The sequence below is a fragment of the Balaenoptera borealis genome, assembly GCF_965194805.1.
Source record: "Balaenoptera borealis genome assembly, chromosome: 2".
Lineage (NCBI taxonomy): Eukaryota > Metazoa > Chordata > Mammalia > Artiodactyla > Balaenopteridae > Balaenoptera > Balaenoptera borealis.
In genome coordinates, this window is record NC_138867.1 from 117,195,671 (window position 1) to 117,223,081 (window position 27,411).

A 27,411-nucleotide genomic window follows, 5' to 3' on the forward strand; every position below is an offset into this window, starting at 1 on the left:
AATACAGTGAAGGTTGACACACCTGAGGCCTTTCCCAGAAAAAACTCCATTGTCTTCTCCTGCTGTGATCCCAGCTCTGGCCAACAGATAGAGCCATTTCCTCCCTCCCTTCTCTTCAAACTGCCTAAGCAGAAAAGCTGTTGCTCAAAAGCTGTGTGGTCCAGGAATGGGAGAACTGTGGCCATGACCAGACACCAGAGCTAAAGAAGGGTGAGGGCTGACTACTACCAGGAAGAATCTATTACATCTAAACTGGTGAGGACAGAAAAAACAGTCAGTTCCCATCAGGGTTTCAGCCCTACGGATATCTGGGGCCGTTTAGATTTTTGTTGGGGCTGGGAGAGGGCTGTCCTGTGCATTTTAAGATGTTTAACATCCCTAGCTGCTAGCCTCTAGATGCCAGTAGCATTCCCCTCCCCAACCAAAAATGCCTGTGACAACCAAAAATGTCTCAGACATTGCCAAACGTCCCCTGTGGGGCAGAATCACTCCTAGTTGAGAACCACTGGTTTGCAGCCACTAATAGTGTTGGGGCAATGTTCTATATAGAATAGACTCCTGGGGACCTTCAAGGGATGTACTCTGAGGGCCACCTGCCCTGAAAGCCCAGTTTCCAATGCTTGAGAGTTGGAGGAAGGCATCAAGGGACCTTACAGCTTCTACTCTCACCCTCTTGCTGCCCTGAAGCCACCATGTAAGGAAGCCCCAGGTTAGCCTCCTAGCTGTCTCAGGCACTCTAGCTGTCCCAGCTGTTTCCACCATTTTGGCTGAGGCTCCTTACAATGAGCAAGGCTACCTAGGAACAGCTAGCAGCCAGTCAACCCAACAACTGACAGCAGCTGCAGAGGTCACCCAGGCAAGACTGAGTCCAGTCAAACTGCAGAATCAGGAGCAAATGGTTAAGGGCAGTTTGTTATCCAAAGACAGAAATCCAGTTGAAGGCCCTAACCTGGTCTGGGGGTGGGGAGTGGGTCAGGGCAGGCTTCCTTGAAGACATAGGTTCAAGCTGAGACCTGGAGAATAAGTGGGAGTCAGCCTGGTAGAGAATGGGGGAAGAGTATCCAGGCAGCAGAGACCACCATTTGAAGGCCTTGAGCTAAAAATGGAACTGTGCTTGTCTGAGGTCCTACGCAGGGAATGGCAGCACAAGATGGTCTAAAGAGAGAGGTAAGCCCAGAATTGCAGGCAATGACCAGTAAGTGAAGTGCTTTACTAACCACCCACCACCCATCTCCATCTCCATCCTGGACCGACTTTTTATCACATTCTGAATACATCCATGGGCTGTGTCAAGCATGTAAATTTCATCCACTGTGTATGTCAAAGAATTAAAAAGTTGAAAATACAGATGCACATTAACCTGCCTCCCAGAAGCTTGCAAAAGGTTGAGTCACAGTCTTCTGGGGATGAATGATATGAAGATGACAAGGCAGCCTGAGCACATGGTAAAAAATGTATTTTTAATAGCTGCGATGACCATCTAAGCTATTATGGCCCCATCTTCACTGATCTCAGCTCATACTTAAATGGAAATTTACTTGAAAAGCCCTTTCTTTGCATAATGGGAAGGCAGGCTTGTCCAATTCCATTTCCCCAAGGTAATAGCTCCAGGATGTAATGGGAGGCCTCGCTACCAGCCCTGCTCATCGGGGGCTCAGAGCCTGGGTACCCCCCCTTCTCAGTGTTCTTTATCCCTATTACTCAGTAAGGTCCCCCTAAGGATGCCTCACCTCCAAGGTCAATGCTGAGAACTGTTAGGAGGAGGGAGAATTGACTGGGCTGATATCACTGTGTTGCTCATTCTCTTTGCGATGGGGAAGATGATACAGTGGGAGCTCCTTCTGTAGGGGCAAAGAGCTAAGCCTGATCACAGCAGGCTTCCCATCAGGCAGGCTTCCCTCAGGACAACCACGGGACCCCACACACAGGCTGTTCATTGGTTCCAACCAGCTGAGGGAGGAGGGCAGGAGGGGGGTGGCTCTGTCCTCATCCAACCTAGCAACTCCTGCTTTCTCTCCTATCCCAAGAGGGTCCCACTGTGAAGCACTACCGAAGAGGGGGTCATTCACATTTTTTTCATTACAAAAGTGAATATTTACTTAGGATAATAAAAGAAATCATACAAAATTACACATTAAAAAAAAATGACAGGGATTTCCTTGGCGATCCAGTGGTTTAAGACTCCACGCTGCCATTGCAGGGGGCGCTGGTTCGATCCCAGATTGGGGAACTAAGATCCAAATGCCACGTGGTGAGGTCAAAAAAAAAAACCTGACAAATCCCATAAGCATTACAAAATCCGAGGGGGGAAAACATGTTTTTATCAATTAACTTCCTGACATACCTCCATAATACATTTTTTCCTACATTTTAGCCTGCAATTTTTTTTTTTTTTAATTTGAACCCTTTCACTTTACCAACCCTGACTTACAAGAGCTTCCTTTTGTTTTTCTTGTTCTTGTTTTTTTTTGTTAAGGTATAAGATACATACAATAAAATGTGAAAAGTACCCATTTTCACATGTGAAAAGTAATTTGATCTTAAGTGTACAATTCAAGGTTTTTTTTTTTTTTACATATGCACACACTCATAAAACCACCACCCAGATCAAGGTCAAGAACATTTCTGACAGGTGTTTACTCTTAATCCAGTTCTATTACCAATACCTTTTTTTTTTTTTAAATTGACTGAGGTTCAGGTATTAGGCTATGAGCTTTATGAAACATGATATCATTTGATCCTCACAACAAAGTACCCCTATCATCTCCATTTTACAGATGAAGAAACTGAGGCTTCAAGAATTTAAATGCCTTGCGAAAGGTCACCCACAGAAGCAGGTGCCAATGTGGCACTCAAACCCAGATCTGCCAGACTCCAAGGCTCATGTGCCTAACCACTGCTATAGCAGGGGGCATCTACTGGCATCATTTCAAAGTAACCTACTGCCTCCCCCATTTTTGTTTTATTTTATTATGTTCCCCAGGAACCTCTGGGCTTCCCTTTAAAACTTGGATGGAATAATCTCCACTTTCAGCATACCCCCTCCTGTGAGCTCAATGCCTGGCTCCTGCCCCCTGAGGAAGACATCAGAGGACCCTCTACCAGCCCACTGTTTCTGGCGGCACAGTGGCCACTCCACTGAGCTTGCGGGCCCTCCTTGAAAAAACAGCTCCGTTCTCACACTTCCCCAGCGTCCATGAGTGTAGAAAGCACAGCTCAGACCCGAGAATGCTCTTTATCTGGAGTTGGAATGGAAAAGTCACTCAGTCTTTGGACAAGTCCTGCTTCAGCCACTTCTTAGTCAAGTAACCATGAGCAAGTTGTTTTATCTCATAGAATGAGAGTTTCCTCAACTTGAATAGGAGGGTACTAAGAGAAGCTCGCTCATAAAGTTGTTCTGAGAATGAGATGAGGTCATGCCATGCAGACAGTCGTTACACAAAGATTGTTGCATTTCCAACAGGCACGGTGTCCGGTGTCCCTTCACACTTGCCAGATTACCTGCTGGGTCCAGGTCAGGAAAGGATCAATCACAATAAAATTACAGAGTGGTGGCAAATAAAAACAAGAAGTAAGGGAGAAGAAGGGAGCCAGGAAGATGAAAGATCTGGGCAGAGAGAGGGTGAAGTACAAGCTGGGAGTCCTGAGCTGGCACCTCAGACTCAGGAAGGAGCCCTTGCTGGGGCAGCCTGGCACTGAGCATTTAGGCCTTCCCTGTCTTTGGATAGCCTCCCAGACAGCTCACAGCTTGCACCTGCCTACTCCAAGGCCCACCTGGTTGTTGGAGGCTAATGAAATCCCCCTTTCTCCCTTCCTTCCTGCTTTGCCCTCCAAGCTGAGGCTGGTCCCAAGCTGACCCATGTCCGGTAAACACATCTCCACGGTGTTGACCTCATGCTGAGGAGGCATCTGGCTCAGTCCCAGCTCTTTCTGCCAGGGGACACACAAAGACATGCATCCCATCCTCTAATACCTTCCCCCCGCACCCCCCCGCAACACTCGCAACCTGGGCAAGAGAAATGCATCTTCTCTGCTGCTTCTCTAATTTGAGAAGGTAGACAAGAAGGCTAAACCCACTCCCACCTACACTGTCTGAAGAAGACTCATGAGTGCCCATTCGTTGAGCAGCACTAGGGGCCAGGGGACGGGGGTACGCACTTGCCCTAGTGCACTTGCCTTTAGTAAGTGCTAACTGCTATGCCTAAATTTCTCTAACCTGTACAACCCTGGGAGGGAAGTGTTATTTCCTCCTTTTTACCCATGAGGAAACAGGGTCTGAGAAGTTAACAGTGTGGCACAAGGTCAGTGGGTGGCCAAGCCAGAATCCAAACTCAGGTTTATCTCTAAAACCTAGTTGTTTTAACTCATACATTTCGATCTAAATTAACTTTTTGTAGTAAATGCTAATGTTCCCAGCTCAGAGTTGAAAAAACTAAGTCTCATAGAAATTTAGCAACTCACCCGCAATCACACAATTATTCCTTTGCCCCATAACTCTGCAATTACATGATGATACCTTTGCCCCATTAACTCTCCTTTGCTAATCTCCTGCATCCCTGTTGACTGCCCTCGTGGAGCCTGTCATTTCTTGCCTTAGGTTGGAGATGACTGGGTGAGCATCCTTCCTCCCAGTCTGCAACCCAAGGTGCCTAGTGAGTGCCTAGCTGTTGGCTTCCATGCTTAGTCAGTCCTTGCTACTTGAAATTGATCCCAAATGGCTGCCAGAGCCTCTCCTCAGCCTCTGCCTCTGAGGGTCCCTTGGGCCCAAAGAAGTGTGATGACCTCAGATTGGGCCAAAGGCAATAACAAGGAGCTGCCGGCATCAAGCCTGGGGTAGCAGACAGAAGGCCCCAGAGCAAGTCTGATTTAATCCTGTAATGGAATGTGACTCAGATAAGGCTTTTATCAACCCTTCCTAGGCTGTGGGGAAAAAAGGACCATCCCAGAGTCATGGAGAGATGCTTTCCACTGTCCTAGGGCTGCCCAAGGGTCCCTGAAGGCCTGGCCCCACTGGAAGGACCAGGGGAAAGCAGAGGTATCAAGGGGCACTTGGAGGAATTTGTCTCAAATTTTCAGGAGTGAGGGAACAGGAGGGAGAGGAGGAGACTTGGGAATTCAAATGTTCAGGCAGAGAGGATATTAAACCCTAACACTTAAAATAATAACAACCGCTATAATTTATTAGGCATTGTACTAGGCTTTTAAATGCTTATGCAGTAGGTACCATTATCATCCTTATTATAGAAGAGAAAATCAGACTCAGGAAGGTAAGTCACACAGTTGCTAAAATGGGAGAGCTGGGACTTCCACCTAAATCTGCCTGATTCCAATGCCCTCCGGCCTCACCATGACGCAGATGGACGGTACACAATCACTCTTACTCACACACTTCTTCACCCCTGGAACCTTTGTTTGTCAGCACCTCATGCACTTCTCCTCTTCCTGGAAGAATTCCAGGAAGCTCTACGTAACCACAAGCTGCAGCCTCCCCAACACCATAAAGGGGAGAAAATACAGGATAAAGCTAGGTGAGCTGACCAATCAGGAGAAGAAAGGCTACACAGCCCCCACCTCTCAACCCCCAGGGGCAGCCATACCAAAGGCAAAGTGGTATCTGGCCTTCTGCCAACTGCTTTCTCTGTCCCTCGCCCCCTCCCCCAGCCCTAAGCTCCCTACGCTCACTTCTCATTTTTTTTCCTAGATCAACTTTACTTTCCAAGCCCCTACTCCACTCATCTTGTTCATTCAGGAACACTTCTAAGTACTCATTGTTAGCAATAGACTAGGGATTCACCTCCCTTGCCAGAGAGAAACACATACAATGCAATATTAATAGCAATAATAGCTAACACTTACTGAGCACTTACTATATGCCCGTCACTTTTGTTTCAATTTGAGCTTGAAAATGCAGGCAGGACAAGCAGTAGCTTTTATGTCAATTACAAGGAGACTAAGTCAGACAAGGGGAGGGATCTAATGTTCCAGAAGCTTTCTCTGCATGGAGGCCCAGTACCCTCAGGAGACAGAGGAGCGTGGTAACAAAGATCATGGACTCTGGGCTCAGGCCACCTCGGGTCTGAGGTCAGCTCCATTACTGGCTAGCTATGGATTTGTAGACAAGCTAATTCTCTGAGTCTCAGTTTCTTCCTTGATAAAATGTAAATAATAGTACTTATCTCCTAAGGCTGTTGAGAGGATTAAAGAAATGATGTTTGTAAAGTGTTTAGCAAACTCCCTAACCCACAATAATCAATCAATTTTTAGCAATTATTATTACTTATTAAAATAGTGTTAGGATGAAATAGCTAAATTGCAAACTTTTTTAAAGCTCTTCAGACCTAAGCAGGATTTTTTTTTTTTAATTGCATGGTTGTAGTTGATTGGACTTAAGACTACTGTGCTCCTTGGGACTAATAGGTCAAGGGCTTTCCACATCATTCTGCCTGCTGCTTGGAAGCACACTTGGCAGGAGCTGTTGTAACAGAAGTGGTTTGGGGCAAGCACCTATAGATCTAATTATCTGGGCTTAGGCAGAAATTACCACTGGGAGAGCCGGAGGGGCAGCATTTTTGGATTTGTTTGCTTCATACATTAGTTTGCTAGAGCTGCGTAGCAAACTAATGTGGTAACAAAGTACCACAAAATGGGTGGCTTAACCAACAGAAATTCATTGTATCACAGTTCTGGAGGCTGGATGTCCAAAATCAAGGTTTCAGCAGAGTTGGTTCCCTCTGAGGGCTGTGAGAGAGAATCTGTTCCAGGCCTCTCCCCTAGCTGGTGGTTTGCTGGCCATCTTTGGTGTTCTTGGCTTATAGGATCACCACGTTGATCTCTGCCTTCATCTTCACACGACATTCTCCCTGTGTGCTTGTCTATGTCCAGTTTTTGTCTTTTTATAAGGACACTAGAGGTACTGGATTCGAAGCCCACCCTTCTCCAGTTTGACCTCATCTTTTTTTTTTTTTAATTGAGGTGTAGTTGATTTACAATGTTTCTGTAACAGCAAAGTGTACAGCAAAGTGATTCCATAAGTTATTACAAGATATTGAATATAGGTCCCTGTGCTATACAGTAGGTCCTTGTTGCTTATCTATTTTATATTATATATAGTAGTGTAGATCTATTAATCCTAAATTCCTAATTTGTCCTTGCCCCCCCTTTCCCCTTTGGTAACCGTAAGTTTGTTTTCTGTGTCTAAGTCTATTTCTGTTTTGTAAATAAGTTCACTTGTATCAATTTTTTAGATTACACATATAAGTGAGATCATATGATATTTGTCTTTCTCTGTCTGACTTACTTCACTTAGTATGATCATCTCTAGGTCCATCCACGTTGCTGCAAATACCATTATTTCAGTCTTTTTTATGGCTGGGTAAAAATCCACTGTATATATATACATATATATATATATATACACATATATATGTATATATATATATGTGTATATATATATATAAAACACATCTTCTTTAGCCATTCATCTGTAGATAGACATTTAGTTTGCTTCCATGTCCCTATTTCCAACTAAGGTCACATTCTGAGGTACTGGAGGTTAGGATTTCAACATATAAATTTGGGGGGATGGTGCAATTCAACCCATATCATGTTAGAATTTCTTGACTAAGCTCATGACTTTAAACTCTGGAAAAAAACTTAAGAATTTGTGGGTGTTCATGTTGACCTTCTAAGTCCATGAACCCCTCCTCTCCACCCTTCTCATCTACCTACTTTTCAATACTTCTACCCCAGAATTAGAATCCTCTTCAAAATCACCATTTTACTTTCCAAAGCTTTCAAACTCCTTTTCAGTCTGTGATGACCATACTGAGGGCTCAGTAATTATTCAAAAATTACTTACCGAATAGGCACTAAGCACTATGAAAACCACAGCAATCAAGACCCAGTACCTACCCTCACAAAGCTACTGAGTAGATATCAGAGCATTTACTTTAATTTTAATTTAATTTTAGAGCATTTTCCTTTTTTAAAAAATAAATTTTATTTATTTATTTATTTATGGCTGCTTTAGGTCTTTGTTGCTGCGCATGGGCTTTCTGTAGTTGCAGCGAGCGCAGGCTACTCTTCATTGCGGTGCACAGGCTTCTCATTGCGGTGGCTTCTCTTGTTGTGGAGCACAGGCTCTAGGCACGTGGGCTTCAGTAGTTGTGGCACGTGGGCTCAGTAGTTGGGGTATGCGGGCTTAGTTGCTCCGTGCCATGTGGGATCTTCCTGGACCAGGGCTCGAACCCATGTCCCCTGCATTGGCAGGTGGATTCTTAACCACTGCACCACCAGGGAAGCCCAGAAAAGTAGACAAGGGGGCACCCGGATTTGAACCGGGGACCTCTTGATCTGCAGTCAAATGCTCTACCACTGAGCTATACCCCCTCTCATTTTCCTTTAAAATCTGGCTCCAGCACCAACTTTTGTCACATTTTCATAATCACTGTAGCTAATAAAACATTTATGGATTTTAATCTGTATGCCAGGCAGCAGGCAAAGAATTTGCATGCACTACTTCATTTAATACTTGGATCAATGATATGAAGTGGGTACATTATTATCCCCACTTTACTGATGGGGAGAATAGACATTTATAATTATATACTCTCAGATAGCTTTTCCCTGTTTATTTTTTTTACAATTTTCTTTTTTTTTTTGGCCACACCATGCGGCTTAGTTCCCCAACCAGGGATTGAACCCAGGCCCTCAGCAGTGAAAGTGTGAAGTCCTAACGACTGGACCTTGGACCGCCAGGGAATTGCCTTCCCTGCCCTGTTTCTTTAATTAGCTCAGTGTAAGTCCTCTAACCCCACCCATCTTTAGGTCCTCAATATCCCTTTAGAAACTACATGATCATATAATACAATTTTTTTCGAGAACTTCCAGGTGCTGTTGCAAATCAAACATTTTGAGCCTTTCCATATAATGACAAAATATTCAAGAAAACATGGGGGAAAAAAGTTTCTCAACTAGTTTGTTGATACTCTGCTTCATAACTGGTCTTACTGATTTGTGCTTACTAGTTAACTGAGGTATGGGTGTGTTTTGAGTATATAAGCTCATTTGTAAGAAAACCATTCGAGTTTCTAAAGAAGTGTGTTTTACCTTATAAAGGGACAACATTGCCCTTATCCTAGTCTCTTTGGGTTGCAAGGAAAAGAGAGGCACTCGTGCTAGTGTAAGAAAAGGTGAGTACTAATGGTTGGGTGTGTAGACTGCATAGACTTCAAGGACAGGAAATTAGCATGGCTAGGCCTTATGGAACTGAAAAAATCATCAGGAACAAGTCCATTCCCATCATTTTCACATAGACTAAAGCTAAATGGCTTCTTCTTTGTACATCTCTCTGTACTTCTCCGTATCAGTTTCCTCAGCTCATCCATCAGCTGTACTAGTTCTGGAGTCTACATGACTCCCCTCAATTGACTGCTTCAGTTCCCAAGAGAGGAATCTGATTTGTCTAGCTTAGGTTAAGTGTTCACTCGTGGTCCAACCAACAAATGGCCAAGGGGACAGGGTCATATGGCACAAACATGGCTGCCCAGGTCTAGTTATTTGGCAAGAACTATGAGTGGGAACAGTTCCTAGAGAAGTGGACCATAGATGACAAACCACAGTATGAATATTAGAGAGTTCTGAAGACTATAATGACCTAGTTGACCAGACTCCCTATTTCCAAAATATTAGTTGGCAGATAAATTTGTGAACAATTCTATCATGGCTACCATTTCTTAAGCTCTCACCTTAGTATCTTATTTAATCTTCACAACCCTTCTAGATAGGCATTATCATTCCTGTCCTACAGATGAGAAATCTGAGGCTCAGAAAGATTAAGTGAGTAGTCACATCACGGTGAGCTAGGATTGGAACCTGGGTCTATTTGACTCCAAATCCTGTGCTCTTAACTTCTAGGAGTAGGAGACTTATGCTATTATAGTAAAAAGCAGTTTTTTAGCTACTGTTCTAGCTTAAAACCATAACCTCAAATATATTTGTAAGGTCTACAAACTTCTTTAAATTGCATTTACATCAATGACTCATATGAGTCCCTAGCAACCTGTGCAGTAGTCAGGGCAAGTTCAAATGAAGGGCCTCGAATTCTTCTTATCACATTGTATATTCACCTTGCCCATTGGACCAGTGAGTGAGAAGTAGTAATCAGACGGCTGACCTGGCAGCTACAATCCACAGAAGATGTGTACATCGAAGGTTAGATCTGAGCAAATGCTTCTAAATCAATTGGACCTCCCTCGAGACTTGGCTGGCAATGAATGAGAGTGTGAGGTGCTTTTGACACACGCATCCAGCATCTGATTTGAGCGAAAATGTCCAAGGGCACAGGTGGGACTCCCAGCCCCAGGCTCTAGACTGTGGTAGCTGAAGACCTAATCTGCTGTCTGCAACTGGACTGCATCAAGGGCAGTTTCTGGTCTCCTGGTTCTCCCGAGTCATTGGGAGTTGTGTGGGTTAAGAAGCTCCTCTCCCCAACTCCCACCCCCACCTTTAAACACCTTTCTCTAGCAAAGTTTGGCCTCTGTAGCCCCTTTGCCGGTAATAGGAGATGGTACTTCTCCCCAAACCCTCAAGTTCAGAAAGGAAAGCACAACAAGATTTCTTGTTCACTGAGAAAACTACCTCCTTTACATTTGGCTTCTTTTCCATTAAGATCAAAAGTTGCAAATCAATCAGGAGAAAACTGCCCTCGGGACTGTTGAGCAGACATTTTCACTCAAATCAGATGCTGCATGTGTGTGTCAAAAGCACCTCACACTCTCATTCATTGCCAGCCAAGTCTCGAGGGAGGTCCAATTGATTTAGAAGCATTCACTCAGATCTAACATTCACTGCACACAACTGTGGACTGTAGCTGCCAGGCCAGCCATCTGATTACTACTTCTCACTCACTGGTCCAATGGGCAAGGTGAATCTACAATGTGATAAGAAGAATTCGAAGGAATGAAAGACAGAGCAGCTGTCTTCCACACTCCAGGATCACCAAGCTGAGAAAACTGAAGGTACTAAAAATTAACCAGGTTTTGAAGCTATCATTGAACATCTACCACATACCAAAGGTTTGGCATACATTAGTTCATTTAATCATCAAAACAATTCTGGTAAGTAGATGTTATTAATATCTTCATTTACAGGTATAAACAATATTTTAGCTATGGAAAGCAGAATTTCTTAAACATAATAAATTATGAATAGGCTTTATGAGTGGATCATCATCTCTAAAACTAATTTCTCTCACAAAAGGGACCTGGGAAGAGCTCTCTGGGCAGGGTGGTTAAATGGTTATCACTTTTACTGCTTTGCCCCACTATCATCTTCTGTTAAAAAAAACTTCAAGTGCACTTCTGTAGTCAGACAGATCTGGATTCCAATCACGGCTCTGAAGAGTAATCAAGAAGGGGCTTCCCTTGTGGCGCAGTGGTTGAGAATCTGCCTGCCAGTGCAGGGGACACGGGTTCGAGCCCTGGTCTGGGAAGATCCCACATGCCGCGGAGCAACTGGGCCCGTGAGCCACAATTACTGAGCCTGCGCGTCTGGAGCCTGTGCTCCGCATCAAGAGAGGCCGCGATAGTGAGAGGCCCGCGCACCGCGATGAAGAGTGGCCCCCACTTGCCGCAACTAGAGAAAGCCCTCGCACAGAAACGAAGACCCAACACAGCCATAAATAAATAAAATTTTTTAAAAAAAGAGTAATCAGGAAAATGAATTCACTCTTAGTATTTCAAACAGAGGGGATTTATTTATTTATTTATTTAAAAAAGAAAAAGAACTTTATTATTATCTGTTACATCTCCTATATTCCCCTCCTACCCCATCCAAACAGAGGGAATTTAATACAGAGAATTTAATACTGTGGCCACTCAGGTAATGGAAGAACCAAGAAGCCAAACAGGAGAAAGTGAGGTGACCCAGAGATTAGCAAGAGCAGGAAACCACTACCATCCCTGGTCTGGGGTCCAAAGTAAGGGAGATGGAGCCCAGAAGCTGCCAAGGCTGAGGGTCCCCTGTTTCCTCCTGTCCTCAGCCCCCTAATCTCGAGCCAGTGGCTCCCATTGGCCAAACCCAAACAAAATTCAGCGACAAGGAAGCCTGGGAAATGTTGCCTGCTGGGAGGTGGGTTTGGGGTAGAGGGGTCAGGGGAACCCATTTGCGACACGAAGTATCATAAGGGGAGCAATGGATCTGAGGGCAAACAGGCAAATGATGGGCCCAGTTCTTGCTAGTATCAAATTCCACCTTTATAAAACAATTTCTGTCTTACCGTGTTGTTGTGAGAATTAAAGGAGCAAATCTAAAAGAAGTGCACAGTCCCTGGCACATAGTTTGGAGGCAGGTCTAACTAATTTTCCCCAGACAGGAAAACAAGATTCAGACAGATGAGGTGATTTGCTTAAGGAAAGAGCTTGGGGTTTCTTTGGCGGAAACTGGTGTGATCTTGGGCCTGTCACTTCATTTCTTTGAGCCTCAATTTCCTCACTCTACCAACTCACTGGGTTGCTGAGGAGATTCATTCTGTCTGCAAATATTGATATTTACTAAGCACCTACCATGTGCCAGGCTCTGTGAGTGCAGATAAACAAGGCAGACTCCCACAGTCCCTGCCCTCCTGCAGTTTACAGTCTGGTTGGGGAAAAGACATTGATAAGAAAGTTGTACAGACCACCATGAAATGACGCTATGATAAAGGCCATGAAGAAGTCAATACTGGAAGGGTGGGTTACATCGTGGCCTGGCCTAGTCTGGGAAGGTCAACTTGGCTTCCTTGTGACTAAAGTCAGTGTGAGGGGGCCTGGCGAGGAGCCAGCCACCGTGCCCCCAGCCTCCCCAGGGTCAGGCCACGAAACTCGCCTGAGAGGACATCCCGCATCCCACGCCCGGCATCCCCCCACCACTCGCAGGGGCTCCGGGCGGGCGGCGTAGGCCCTTCGCAGCAAGGCACCGCGTCCCTCGCGGGGCCGCCCAACCTAGGCGCATCAGCTCCCGCGCTCGGCGGCCCCGCGTCCCGGGCAGCCGCTGATAGTGCGCTAATGCGTATCGAATTTTTGTTGAATTCGGCCTGCGGCCCGCGCAGAGAGCGTGGCAGCAGCGCTGCCAGAGCCTCTTAATTCCCTTTGCTTCGATCCCGCCGTTAATGACATAACCTTCTCCTCTAATTAACTGACAACTGCATTAGGCGGCGCGCCTCCTCCGCACGCCGCCTGCGGCTTCCCCACCGCGGAGCCCGCGCCGGGGCAGAACCCGCGCCGGCTACCACTCGAACTAAACCGAGAGACCTGCTATGGGGGTGGGAGGTGGGGTGGATAGTGTTTCAGGATAGGACGCCCCTGCCGCCCTTATCACTCAAAAACGTGTGCTGTTGTTTATGTTGTTGTTTACTGTGTGCTAACATTGGGCCACGCACTTAACATGCTTTAGCTTACTGATTCGCTACCACGACCCAGGAAGCAGATAAATTGGGGTTCGCAGGTGAAGGAACATAGGCAATAACCAAGGATTGTAGCAAGCAAATGAGGGAGGCAGGACTCCCACCCCTCCTACCCAAGCTTTTGCCCTTAACTCCTAGGCTACCTACCCTCCAACATGTAATTTACACTACACTAAATAGGAAATATAGTAAATGCGAAGTGCTGAGCAGACTAGCTGACACATAACAAGCACTCAATCAATTTTAGTGGCAGGATAACTTATTGAAATGCTAATTTCTGTCTCTCCTCTTCTGCCTCCCCTCTCCTGGTTGGCCATTTCAATCAAGCGGTCCCCGCAGCCGAGGAAGCAGAGGCAGCTGCCTGTGGTCTCTCGCCAAACACAGGGGACCCAAACTTTGTACTCTGTATAATTTACAAAGGGTTTCTCCTCCCTCTCCCTCATTCAGGCACATGCATATTATATGCTGGAGCCAGAGCAGGACTTAACTTCAGTTTCATTTGTAAAACAGAAGTGTTACCTTTAGCTCTAAGATACATTTTCCAAGCCCTACTACCTGCAAGCATGATATACTAGGGGTTTTGTGGCAATGGTATTCATCTGGGCAGGACCTGTTCACATGCATTACAGATTACTGAAATGATCCGGCTGTCATTCACTGTTCTCTCTTCACCTTGGTTTCTGTGCCTTTATATTCACTTTGTTGTATTGTGTACTTTTTTTTTCTCTATAAATTTATTTATTTATTCATTTTTGGCTGTGTTGGGTCTTCGTTTTTGTGCAAGGGCCCTCTCCAGCTGCGGAGAGCAGGGGCCACTCTTCATCGCGGTGTGCGGGCCTCTCGCCATCGCGGCCTCTCCCATTGCGGAGCACAGGCTCCAGACGCGCAGGCTCAGTAGTTGTGGCGCACGGGCTTAGTTGCTCCGCGGCATGCGGGATCTCCCCAGACCAGGGCTCGAACCCGTGTCCCCTGCATTGGCAGGCAGATTCCCAACCACTGCGCCACCAGGGAAGCCCCTGTATTGTGTAGTTTTATAAGCCACCTGAAATCTCTTCTGGGCTGAAGGAGAATATGAAAAAAATACATTTAAAAATTAAACAGATGGGACTTCCCTGGTGGCGCAGTGGTTAAGAATCCGCCTGCCAATGCAGGGGACATGGGTTCAAGCCCTGGTCCAGGAAGATCCCACATGCCACAGAGCAGCTAAGCCCGTGCGCCACAACTGCTGAGCCTGCGCTCTAGAGCCCATGCTCCGCAACAAGACAGGCCACTGCAATGAGAAGCCCGCACACTGCAACGAAGAGTAGCCCCCGCTCGCCACAAGTAGAGAAAGGCCAAGCGCAGCAAAGAAGACCCAATGCAGCCAAAAATAAATAAATAAAATAAATAAATTAAAAAAAAATTAAACAGATGAAATAGCAATGCAAGTGTCTGGCCAATATTCATTAAGTTGAATTGGCATTTGAAAGTGAGGAAACTGAGGCTGGGAGAGGTTCACAGAATTGTTTCAGCATGGCAACAAGAGAAACGTCTCTGTCCATGCTTCATCTAGCACCTCCTCTCTTTCCTTCTGCTTGCTGGGAGTCACCTTCCCACCTCAAGCTCCTGAGATCTCATACTGTCCACTTCCTGCAGGAGAAAACTGGATTTAACAAGTCCCTGACACCCAACACTGAAGTAAATATTAGATCAGTATATCCCCAGACAGCCATTTCTTCTCCCTCTCTGACAAACCTACCAGACACGGCTTTTTGGCAATAGGGCCCATGATTTTTTAGATCAAGAGACTGAAGCTTGGCAAGATAAAGCAATTTGCTTGAATTCATCCAGCTGATAAGTAGTTTTGCTGAGATGCAAAGGCTGAATCCACTTTCCATTGTGCTCTTTTCACTACAACATGCTTCCATTGAACAGCTAGAGAGCTGTGTTCCCTAAGACACTCTTGACATGTAATTCTTGAAGAATTAAGTGTATTTGATTTGGCCTAAGAGGGGGTTCATTTCTGGGCTCCTTCACCACATCTCCCTCTCTTCTCCTATGTGCGGGAGGGAAGTGGAGGGTACGCAACCAGCCTGAATTAGATGGTCTCTTTCAGAAGACACAAGGAGGCTTTGTGATGGAGGCTCTTAAAGGGCACAGGCAGACTCTGCCTGGGGCAAAGTTGGGGAATGAGGCAAGTCTCTTAAATGCCAGGCCCACCACCACTGAGAGGAAGCCATGAGATGTGGAGAAATGAGACTGCCTCTCTTCTGATATCCCACAATACGATACGCTCATCTCTCAGGCTTTCCTCCCTTCCTAAGAAACACTTCTATGCCCATTTCTATCTGTTGAGCTTCTCTTTGTCCCTTGAGGTTTCTACTCAAACACTGCCTCCTCCATGAAGCCCCCCACAGTGAATTAACTGCCTCTTCCTCAAGAGTCTCACAGACCCTAGATCACATGCACTTTCACAACAAGCACAAATCCTGCTTCAAAAACACTTGCCAGTGATTAGCTGTGTGACCTTGGGCAATAATTCATTTCTGGACATCTGTTTCTCCATCTGTAAAATGGGGATAATAGTGTATGCCCTCAGAGGACCGTGAGGAAGTTTAAATTGGATTATTTACGCATGTGAGACAAAGAAAAAATATTAACTATATATATTCATGGTGTAAATCTCTCCTCTGAGGATCATGTTGAGAGAAGAGATTCTGTGGAGATGGCTGCTTTGTGTATACAATACAGGGAGACAGATGGGGAAAGAGGATTTCAAGTTTTGCTGTGTACTTTTTTCAAAGGACTGTGCAATAGTTATTTTAAAATTTTTTTCAAATATTATGGATGCCAGATGATACCATGTGGAGACAAGCCCATGAGGCAACTCAGCTTTAAAAAGGATACACATTCAAAGCTCTCAGTGCAATGTTCAACACATATCAAGTACTCAAAAAATGATGTCTCTATTATTTGTTTGTCTATCTCCACCATAAAACTTGTCTTCATTTCCATGCCAACCTACTGCTGCCATACCCAGTCCACGGTAGGTGCAGCAGGAAGAAGTCTCCACGGGAACCCCAAAGCCAACCAAAGTCTGGGAAAACCGGACTCTTGGAACGAACGCCCTGACACTTCAGTTGACCACAGCAACTGGTAAATCAGCATGGGGGTGGGGAGGGAGGGAGTGGCTATTTGCTGGTATCCCTCTGTGGGGGATAGGCTATCCCTTCCTGCTTGTCACTGTTCCAGGCCAGACACAGACTCACTTCATCCTCTCACCCACATGCTGATCTCTGCACCCTGGGACGTCACCGAGGGGTCCAGAGGCCACGGAGCTCCCCATGGCCAGGGACGCCAAGCATGCCAAGCCAGAATTCTGCACACCAGTTTCCCAGGACTCCTGCCTGATCCACAGGGCCTGGCTTTCACAACAGTAGCTCTGCAGTTGGGTGTGTCCCCAGAGGAGAACCCTCCCCCTGGACAGTGGGGTAGGGAGTTGAGCGACAGGAAGACCTGACAACGTCTCCCCTCAAAGAACTCCAGTCACAACAGACTACTTGTCATCCTCCCAGCACTCCCTGCCCTTTCTAGTCTGCATTTGCCCACTCTGATTTTTGGGATGCCCTTCCCCCAATTTCTGCCTGATAAACCCTACTCATGCCAGGTCCAGTCCAAATACCTTCTCTTCTAGGAAGTCATGCCTGTAGCTTAAAAGATCTCTCTGACCCCACACTCCTCATCACAGCCTCTGTTGAAATTTAGGTAGTGGCATCTCACCCCAACACTGGACAGACGTGACGTAGATCAAAGATTGCGCCTGGGAGTCAGGGAGATTGAGGTTTGATTCCTAGATCAGCCACTTGTTAGCCCTGTAACCTTGGACAAGCTGCTTAGCTTTGTTATATCCCCTTGTAAAACAAGGAAAATAAAAGAGGATACTTCTGAAAAGTAAATGAGACAATGCTCTTTAAGCCATTAGCCTGGTGCTTGGCACACATTAAACTCTTAATAAATGTTAGTTATTATTATTGTCTCCTCCACTCCCACAACTCCCACGGTATGTCAGATAAGCCCTTGACCAGCTCAGCACCTGAGGGTGGAATTTTATTGGACCAAATCTCCCATGTGAATAGGCATCCTCCTGAGAGAAACAAAGATGCTGAAAAGAGACTGGAATTTCTGAGAACCCAAGATTCCATGAGAGGAAATGAGAGTGAGAGCCTATGACTATTGGTAAGATGGGATATAGAGGCAAAGATGGAGGGTTATCAGCCAAGGAAGTGGCAGTGCTTTTGTTGGGGAGAACAAACCTTTTCTTCTACCCTCTTAGGGTCAGTAACTGGAGGCCTGTTAATTAAGCTAACAAAAAACATATTAACAGGAGATAAGGCACAATTTTTATTAATATTTACCTGCATGGGAGTTTACAGAAAAGAAGTAAAACTCATATAGGACTTGGGGTTAGACTAGGGGCCTTATGTACCCTTTTAACAAAGGATAGAGGGTTTGGGCCCCAAGGAACAATAAATTGTGCAGAAGTGACTAGGAAATATATGGGGGAAACTAATGGAAGATAAGGGCTATTTTAGTAAGGTCTGTCTATGCAAACTTATCTTGGTGTTGACTCCTCATCTTCATTTATGCCCTTTCAGGCACGTAAGGCAAGGGCACAGAACTCTTCCTGTTGGTTCTTAATTGCCTTCAGGTAAAAATAAACCTTATGCCAAAGTGGCATATTTTGGAGTGGCATATTCTGATCCCCTTCACTTTGCCTTACTCTTCAACTGTTGGGACCAGAAATCTAGCAAGCCCCACAGCAGCAAAGCCTCCTTCTGCAGCCATAAAGAACCTCCATCTAGCTCTCAGGATGGTTCTCAGACCCAAAGGAGCCACAACAGGGCCTATGTTCCTACATTCCTATCCCTGAGGGCATCCAAGAAGGAAGCTCAGAGAAGACACTCCTAGACTAGGAAGGAAGCCACAAAAGAAGCAAAGCTGGACCTTGGGTGATTAAGATCTACCTTAATTCCCTGCCAAGAGTCTATGCTCTTGGAGTCCTGCTGAGACACACTGCCTTCTCTGAGAACTGCCCTCCACTAACAGGCCTGGGGCCCTGTAATTACTTTAGTAGCATGTGGATCTATGTTTCTTTTACCCAGCTGATAAGCCTGGGATGGACCCTTAACCCAGGAAAGCCAATCTAGAACCTGTGCACAAACAATCAGATTTTCCATGAATTTGGAATTGGGGTGGGAGGTCATTTAGTTGAAGATGCTGGCCCTGGAAGGTCATGCAAAGGAAGTAGGTCTAGAGAGAGAATGAAGTAGATGGCCCAAGATGTCTAGGCCTTCAACAGACAGGGCTCAAGACTGGTTCCTGACTTTCCAGTCCTATTCCCGGCAAGGCCCAGCTGAACTTCCTGGGATTCAGTTGCATGACCTTCCCTTTTTACTAAGTAATTCCAATGTTTCTGTTACTTGCAGCCAAAAGACCCTTGACTAAGACACTGACTGTCTTTGATTCCATGCCTGGTCCAAGGTCCCTCAGAGCCTGAGCTACAGACCCAGAGCTCTGGTTTCCATCCTGGAGTTCAGAGCTTGAATAGCGAGTCTCCCAGACCAGCCCCACCCAGAATTCAGCCCACAGTTGGAGGCAGAGCCAGCACCATCACCCACCACTGTTCCAGGGCAGGGAGCAAAATACATAGTATCCACAGATCCCCTCCCAGAAGTAATAATAGTAAGAGCTGCCATTTATTGAGTGTTCATCCTGTATCAGGCACTATGTTAAGTGTTGTAATTATTTCCAATCTTCAAACAACCCTGATTGTTTTAAATATTTTTACTGTTATCTAACATAAATATACATGGAGATCAAAATGAACATACATTCCTCATGCTTATAAGCTTTTATAGAAATAAGCCAAAAAAATTGCCAACCAAAACCATTTAAACTGATATAAACATTAGTTGATATTGCTGATTTGTTTTTTGACTGAAATTAAATTGCTGATGTTGTATTTATTAAAAACAAAAGCAAAACAAAAACTGCAACCTTTTAAGTACTCCTACTGGGATCCCTCTGGAGATGAGGAAATGGTGGCTCAGAGGGATAAAGAATATTTGCCAAGGTCAAACAGCTGAGTGTTCAAATCAACCAGGATAACTGAAAAGTCCCAAGTGCCTAAAGCTGAGGTCTAGCTGCCAAAGTCCTGGGCTGCCCCTTCACCAAAATGGTAGCTCATGAATGCGCAGGGACAGACCTTGAAAAATACAGCCTGGAACAGAGCATTGCTAAGGTTTGTTGAATGAACACATGATTGAATGGGTGAATTTGAAGATAGTTGTTTAAAAGACAGTCTGCTCCACCCCGGCCATGCAGAGACCTGTAATTCAGCGCTCTCTGCTTATCACTGCTGCCAGCTGCCCTTCCCACCTCATTACCCAGAAACTAGTCTAATGGCATTAACCATCCCGGCCAGCCAGGATACCATTAAAAGCTTCAGTCCAGCCACTGTGTGCCCCCACCCCGAGTCTTGGCTCTGGGCCCTAGGCTGGGAGAGTGGTCTGGTTGTTTACCAGGAATTTGGACCTTCTTCAGAGAAAAGCACAGATGACCTATTAGTCTAATTCAAGCACTTAGCAAGGAATGACTGTACCATTCACCGCCCCCCCCAGCCCCAGGATAATGGAGCCAAAGCAAATGGAGAGGTCTTGACGGTTCAGAGATCTTCCTGGGAGGGGAGGAAGGGGAAGGTCCACCCAGTGCCACACTGAAGTTTGCAGGACAGCAGGTTGGCTGGGCACTTCCTGGGGCAGGGTGGGGTATGTGGATACAAGAATGTTTAGGGGGTGCTTTCCCTACTCCACCCACCACTCGGGCAGCTCTTCGGCACATCCTACCCCCAGTCACCTCCTCACTGCCTTAAAACTTGGCTCAGAGAAAAACAGGAAGATAACCAAATACCCATCAATACAGAACTGGTTAAATAAACTATGTATGTAGGAATATACATTCATACAAGTCCATGTTATGCAGCTGATAAAAAGGACAATGTATTTTGAGCTCTACTCATGGACGTTGAAAAGTGTCTGTGACTTACACTTTGATAAGCAGTCTCTGACCTCACTTATATAAAATTATACATACCCATAGATTCTCATGTGCACAGATGTACAGGGAGTAGTTTGGAAGTTTGAGAATGGGATTTTAAAGATTTTAATTTTCTTCTTTATAACTATCTGTATTGTCCAAATTCTCTACAAAAACCATATGCTGTAACTGCTCACTTTTTTGAGTTCTATTTATCAGGCACAATGCTTTCACATGGATTATCTCATTCCTTGTGAGGTAGGTGCTCCACCTTTTCATGTTACAGATGTAGATAGTGAGCCCCAGAGAGGTTAAGCCCAAGGTCACGTAGCTAGTGAAGAATTAAATGAATTATGAATGTATTTGCACACAGTAGGGGCACAGTAGTACTTGGCACACAGTAGGGGCTCAGTAAATGAGGGTTATTATTACAATTATTGTACAGTACTCATCACACTGCACTGTTCTTATTGACTGTCTTGTCAGTTCCCCTGCTCTGATGTGTAAAAGGCTTGAAAATAGGATCTGCAAATAGGATTACCTTGGAATCTCCCACATCCAGCACAGTGTCTTGGAGAGCCAGCACTCATCAGATGCTTTTGGAAAGAGTGAGTGAATGAATTAACAGACAAATTTCTACAGCCCTATAAATATATTTTCCCAACTACTTTGGATGGGTAGCTGTTTCCTTATCCCAACTGGATTGCACATGAGTTCAAGGACCAGTCTCTCCTTTCCTCCAGCCCCCATTATGGTATGCAGCAGACCGATAACACAAGCAGGTGCTCAAATGCTGTGGTTGACTATGGACCCTCCCCCCTCAGCTCTGTGGCAGATCCCAGGCAGCATCCCCAAAATGGCTGGAGCTGGAACAGGTACCCGGTCCACAGCCTCACATAAGTTATTTTTCTTCCAACTCCATGTCAAGTACACAGAGAGGCTGAGAGACTTGCCTGGGGGTCACATAGCATCTGGTGGCAGGGTTGCTGTGTTTCCTAGATCACCTGGCCTGTGCTCTTGTGTCTGTAACACCCCCAGTTCTATATAAATTCACAGTATGAGACAATGGGAAAAGAGAAAAGTTTTAAGTTAAAATGTTTAATCATGATCCAAGAGGCTAAGGGGACTTTGGGACAGTAGCAGGAAGAAAGCAAGGCCCATATGCTCCAGCTCCTGAGGCTCAAATGTTCTGTAGGATCCCCGGGCAGGCAGTAGGTTCCCATCCCCCATTCATAGGAGGAGACAAGGGGACAAGAGTCTTGCTCCAGCTTCCCTCACCATGAGGAATGTCTTTCTAGGTTGCTTCAGAACACCCAGCCCTGCCTACCTGGAGAATGCAAGAAAGCGTGACTGATTTGTTAGAGCCTGGGTGATCCCGGTGGGCAGAAGAAAGGAGTAAGGAGAGAGCCTGGTAGAGCTGGACACCACCAGAAGATATGGCTAAAGTCCTAAGGAGGGGCAGCCTGAGTCAGAAGTGAAGGGAATGACTCTGGCGGTCCAGTGGTTAGGACTCCGAGCTTTCACTGCCAAGGGCCCAGTTCAATCCCTGGTCGGGGAACTAAGATCCCAAAAGCCAAGCGGCATGGCCAAAAACAACAACAACAAAACAAAACAAAACAAAAAAAGAAGTGAAGGGAATGAGAACTAGGCTAGTCAGCTTCTACTGTGGCCTAATCTGGAGTCGACTGGAGGTGTTGGGTGGGGTCAGGGTTGCCATGCTGTGTACCGAACCTCCTTCCTGATGCTGTCCTTTCCTCACCCCTTGCAGGCTGCAGGTCAGCTGGGTGTGGTAGAGGGGAAGAGAGCCCCCAGGGAAGTCCAGCTACCAGAGGCTCAGGAGCAGAATCAAGGTAAGTGTAAAGGAGAAAAGAGAGGGCACCCAGGGCTGTGGCCTCAGAGCAGGGTTTTTGTTCTGTAGAAAAAATAAAATGGAGTCAGCTCCACCCTTTTCACCACCTTAGCCTCAGTCAAGGCCTGTCCTCCTCCCCTGAGGTGTCCGCTAGAGGTCTAAAGGATTCATGACCACAAGGAGTTCAACGCCCCCATCCAACCTCTTGCCTGCCTTGTCTGGGTTTCCCCCAGCTGGTCCAGTAAAGGTAGGAGGGGTGTAACAGAGGAGGCCCTACCTGGCGTTCCATCGGGGAAAAGGTAGAGGCTGTCCAGTCCTGGGAGAAGAGTTGGCTGTGAAAATGCATCTTAGCTGCAATGGCCTCCACTGAGGAGAGGAGAGAAGGAAGACTGAAAGCAGGCAGATGCTGGAGATCTCTCAGGCTCCCAAAGAAGGAAAGGGTATGTCTCAGGGACCCTGGGATATACAAGGGTGGGTAGGTGGCAGCTGGGAATGGGATATTATCTCATTCTGCTTGCTATTCCTTGAGCTGAAGAGTGTCCCTAGGGCCCAGGCAAGTGAAGAGGCAGCTTGACTGGGGATGGGGGTGGGTCACTCAGAGAATGGGAGAAGGCAGAAAGGCCCAGGCTGGGGAGATGTAAGCCTGTGCTGAGGAGGGGGCTGCTCTGTCTGCAGGAGATGGATGGAACCAGTGGTCCACAGAGCTGACCCTTTCCCTCTCCCTGGGTCAAGCTGAGCCAGCCATGGGGGCTGGGAGCAGGTGGAGAGCACTCACTGAGGCAGGGGTTTCGGGAGAAGGACTCTTCCAGCCGCTCACACTCCTCCTGCAGATTGCCACTGCCTCGGCAGGTGCAGCTTAAGGCAACACTGGCATTGACATTGCTGACAAAGTTGGGAGTCATGGCAGTCCCTATGGGGTGAAAAGAGGATTGTCAGTGCCTAAGCCAACCCTACCTTCAGCTCCCATCCTCTCCCACCTGTCTCAGGACCACTCCATGGGGGTTCAGTCTCCAGAGCATTTTCACCCCCCCAGGCTGACCAACCTGTAGGTTTCCTAAACATGCCCCCCAGTCTCACCAATCAGCCCCATGTATGCTCGCAGACATTTGGACTGCTCTGTTGCACAGGTCCCTAGGATGTCCATGGGATGGCAGTGGGTCTGAAAATCCGCCAGGCGCGATCTGGAAGAAGGGAAATTTTAAGAGTCCCTGTTGATGGTCTGGCCTGCAGCCTTCACCTTGCCACAGTGTCACCTTGCTGCCCCTTTAGTTGAGATGTCCATCTTCATGCCAAATCTGCCTCTGCCTTTTTCAGAGCCTGGTCCATGGCTTCCTCCTCAGTGAAGCCTGCTCCTGTCACAATTAAATGCACCATCACCCCAGCCTCCACAGCATATCACTTTGAATTTGGGCTCCACAATCCCTAATTATGAGATTTCAGGCAGTTTCTTTAGCCTCAATTTCCTTGACAGTAAATAGAGATGAAAATAACACTACCTTGTGGATTTTTGTGAGGATGAAGTAAGAGAATACATGTATAGCATTTAACACAGTGCCTGGTATACAGTGAGTGTTCAGTAAATGTTAGATATTATTATTTTTAACACTCATACTACAATAGGTAAAGCTGGTTATCTTCAGGGGATGGAATTATGAGTATATTTTTGTGTGTATATTTGTGCACTTTTCCTTACATTTTGCCTTGTGTTAGATTGGTGGTTTACTTATCTGTCATCCCCACTTAGTTGCAAACTCCTTGAAGGAAGGGAGAGTATCTTAGTCATCTAGCCCAGCACTTGTTATGTAACAGTAATAGTAATATTGGGTTGGCCAAAAAGTTCATTCGGGTTTTTTACATAAAAACCCAAACGAACTTTTTGGCCAACCCATAGCTCCCAGCATAATAACAGGCAGCATAACAGAGCCTTTAGGAGCACAGGCTCTAGGCCAGACTTCCTATGAAGGAAATCCAAACCTCATTAACAAACCTGACTTACTACCTAGGTGAATTTGAGCAAGTTATTTAACCTTTCTCTGCTGTGGTTTCTTCATCTGTAAACTGAGGATGATAAAAAAATAGTAATAGGGCTTCCCCGGTGGCACAGTAGTTAAGAATCTGCCTGCCAATGCAGGTGACACGGGTTCGAGCCCTGGTCTGGGAAGATCCCACATGCCGCGGAGCAACTAAGCCCGTGCTCCACAACTACTGAGCCTGCGCTCTAGAGCCCGCAAGCCACAGCTATTGAAGCCCACGTGCCACAACTACTGAAGCCTGTGCTTCGAGCCCATGCTCCGCAACAAGAGAAGCCAGCACAATGAGAAGCCCGCACAATGCAACAAAGAGTAGCCCCCGCTCGCCGCAACTAGAGAAAGTTCACGTGCAGCAACAAAGACCCAATGCAGCCAAAAATAAATAAATAATTTTTTTAAAAAAAGTAATAATAGCAACTATCTTATAGGGTTCTTGTGAAGCTTAGATAAATTAATAGATGTTAAGTACTTAAAATAGTACTTAGCCCATAGTAAGTAAGTACTCAGTAAGTGTTAGTATTATGATTTTTGAGAGCTCCATGTAATATCTTACAGAAGAGGAAGTGGGACTCAGAGAGGTAAAGTAACTTGCCCAAGGTTACAGAGAAGTAAGTGGTAGAACCAGGTTGCAAAACAAGGTTGGTGTCTGATTTTGTTTACCTGGAGAGAAAAAAGACTGTTAAGAAATGCTCCCCAAATTATGGTAGATTACCTCCAGGTGATGGGTTTTGAGTGATATTTTAACACTGTTTTATATTTCCTAAAGTTTTTACACTCTTTCTATATAATTTTATTTTATTATATTTTATTTTTTTTAGAAAAGAGTTTCAGAAAGTATCCAGGGTAACTACATGGTAAGGTCGGTTCACGGTGCCTTGCGGCAGGGAGGGTGGTTCAGACCCAGCCCTGCCCAGGAAGGAGGCGCGGAAGAAGTGGTGTCCACCCCATCCGCCCGCACCCAGCACCCGGCACCTGCACAGCGGGTCGGACACGCATATGTGCCACAGCTCCAGGCAGTTGGGGGCCTCCGATGGCAGTGAGCAGCTGGGGGCGATGGTGTTGCGCCGGCGCTGCCCGCAACCCTGGTCGGTGGGCGCGCACGGACACAGCAGCAGGCCCTGAGCGTGGGGCTCCGACGCCTTCTCGAAGAAGGAGCGCAGCTGCCTTTGGCAAGTGTGGTGCTGGCAGCGGGACCCGGAGCACGCCTCCCCGTATGCCTTGCGCAGCCGGTCACACTTGTCATTAAGAGTGCACAGCATGGCGAACTTGAGGCAGAGGTCCGAGTCTAGGGGGAGAGGGGCACCAAGTCAGCGGTCCTCTCTGCAGACCTGCAGCCCAGCCTCCCCAGGAATCCCGGCAACCCTCTGATTTCACAAGGACGGTAGTGGGAAGGCACACCTATCAGGGAGGACTGCCCCGAATAAGGCCTTTCCCTCTACCCACAAACAGTATCTGGTATTCGTGAGCCTCTCCCATCCTGCTCCTCTGCTTGCCTAGGTTTAAAAAAAAAAAAAAGCCATATACATCTAACCAAACCCTTTCCTCAATCCTATGCAATGAGTGAGATCCCATGGTGGAAACTGTAACCAAGAGGCCCTACAACATTCTAAAGTACTTTCTGGGGAATTCCCTGGCAGTTCAGTGGTTAGGGCTCCCCACTTTCACTTCTGAAGCGTTCCATCCCTGGTGGGGGAACTAGGATCCTGCAATCCTCCTGGTGCAGAAAAGTACTTTCTGGATTGTCCACAGCAGATGCAACCAAATTCTATTTAGGATTTTGGTTCTGCAACTGTCTATTCTGCCCATCTTTCATTGATTGATGCATGCATAAAACCCCCCATACTCTGAGCCTTGGGAAATTATGGTGATATTTCTATTAACAGAATATTCCAGCAGTCAGAACAATGGAGTAACTGGAATAGGTTATTCCCAGATTCCCTGTAACCTAGAGTTTGTAATACATAAATCTCTATGCTTTTCTTTCAAAATTCTAATACAGTACTGACTGTACAATAAAGCTCACATCTTTCTCAAAAAGAGAGTGCATGTGTGTGTTCCTTTCCAATTAATACAACAGCCTCACTTTCCTGAAAGACATGCATCATAGTCCTTGCCAGACAGATGGCTCCCCACCCTGAGTCACCCCTGAGGAGTCACGCTCTCTCTCACCATTTTCCCTGCCCAACACCTCGCCCATCCCATTAGAATGGTTGAGAACAAGCAATTTCCTAGTCTTCAGGGACAAAAAGCTACTTTCCTGGCTGCCTCGAATTAGGGTAAATACTCCATTTCAGCACTTTTTTTTCTGGGACTGCTGCCACTCCCACCAAACCCTTTGTAGAGATCCACCTTTTGCAACCAGGGAGCTCTAATGGGCTCTCTTGGAATACTTCCCTAATAACTATTGCTCTGTGTTGACTTGTGAGACTAGATCATGCAGCATAGCTCAGACTCTCACCCTGAGAGTGCTTCTTTAGCTACCTGGCAGGCTAGAACTCTCCCCCTTCATTCTCCCAGCTTATGTTCCCCACCAGCCACCCTTTCCTCAGGGTCCAGGCCCTCCCATATCCCAGCCCCAGCTTGCCTTCCACACCTGGTTTGAGCATGTTCAGTTTGCTGAGGTTCATTTTCCAGGGTTTTCTGGTCACTGTGTCTTCATAGGGAGAGACATCCAGCTCATAGTCACCTAGAGACAAGATGGGGAGCACCAGAATCCTGAGGATGGGGCTGGGGGTGGGAGCAGGAGGGATTGAGGCTGCTGAAGAAAAAGAAAAGGCACAGTCTCTACCTAAATAGCTGCACGCTGGGCAGAGGAGAGAAAAAGAACAGGGCCATAAAGGTATAGGCTAGGCTTGACAAACAAACTGAGTTTAACGATAAGAATAATAAAGCTACTGTTTGTTGAGCACACTGTGTACTGGGCACTATGGTGCAAGTGGAAAAAAAAAATATATATATATATACATACAATTTCACTTAGTCTTCATAGAAGTCTTTGGGTAGGTAAAGGGAAACTG

The 27,411-nt window shown here is 46.2% G+C and overlaps 1 protein-coding gene across 3 annotated transcripts in view; it reads right to left on the minus strand.

Moving 5' to 3' along the window:
- Positions 1–7,514: 7,514 nt before the first annotated feature.
- Positions 7,515–27,411, minus strand: part of GFRA3 (GDNF family receptor alpha 3) — a 32,344-nt gene continuing 12,447 nt past the window's right edge. The window contains exons 3-8 of one of the 3 annotated variants that reach the window (XM_082379666.1): positions 26,979–27,080; positions 25,367–25,679; positions 23,442–23,545; positions 23,140–23,274; positions 22,642–22,696; positions 7,515–22,427 (exon numbers count right to left, since the gene is read on the minus strand). In XM_082379666.1, the coding sequence (XP_082235792.1) occupies positions 22,409–22,427; positions 22,642–22,696; positions 23,140–23,274; positions 23,442–23,545; positions 25,367–25,679; positions 26,979–27,080 (728 nt within the window). In that variant the 3' untranslated portion in view covers positions 7,515–22,408. Of the gene's footprint in view, positions 22,428–22,641; positions 22,731–23,139; positions 23,275–23,441; positions 23,546–25,366; positions 25,680–26,978; positions 27,081–27,411 lie in introns of all 3 variants that reach the window. The other 2 variants (XM_082379664.1, XM_082379665.1) reach the window with 2 other exon arrangements.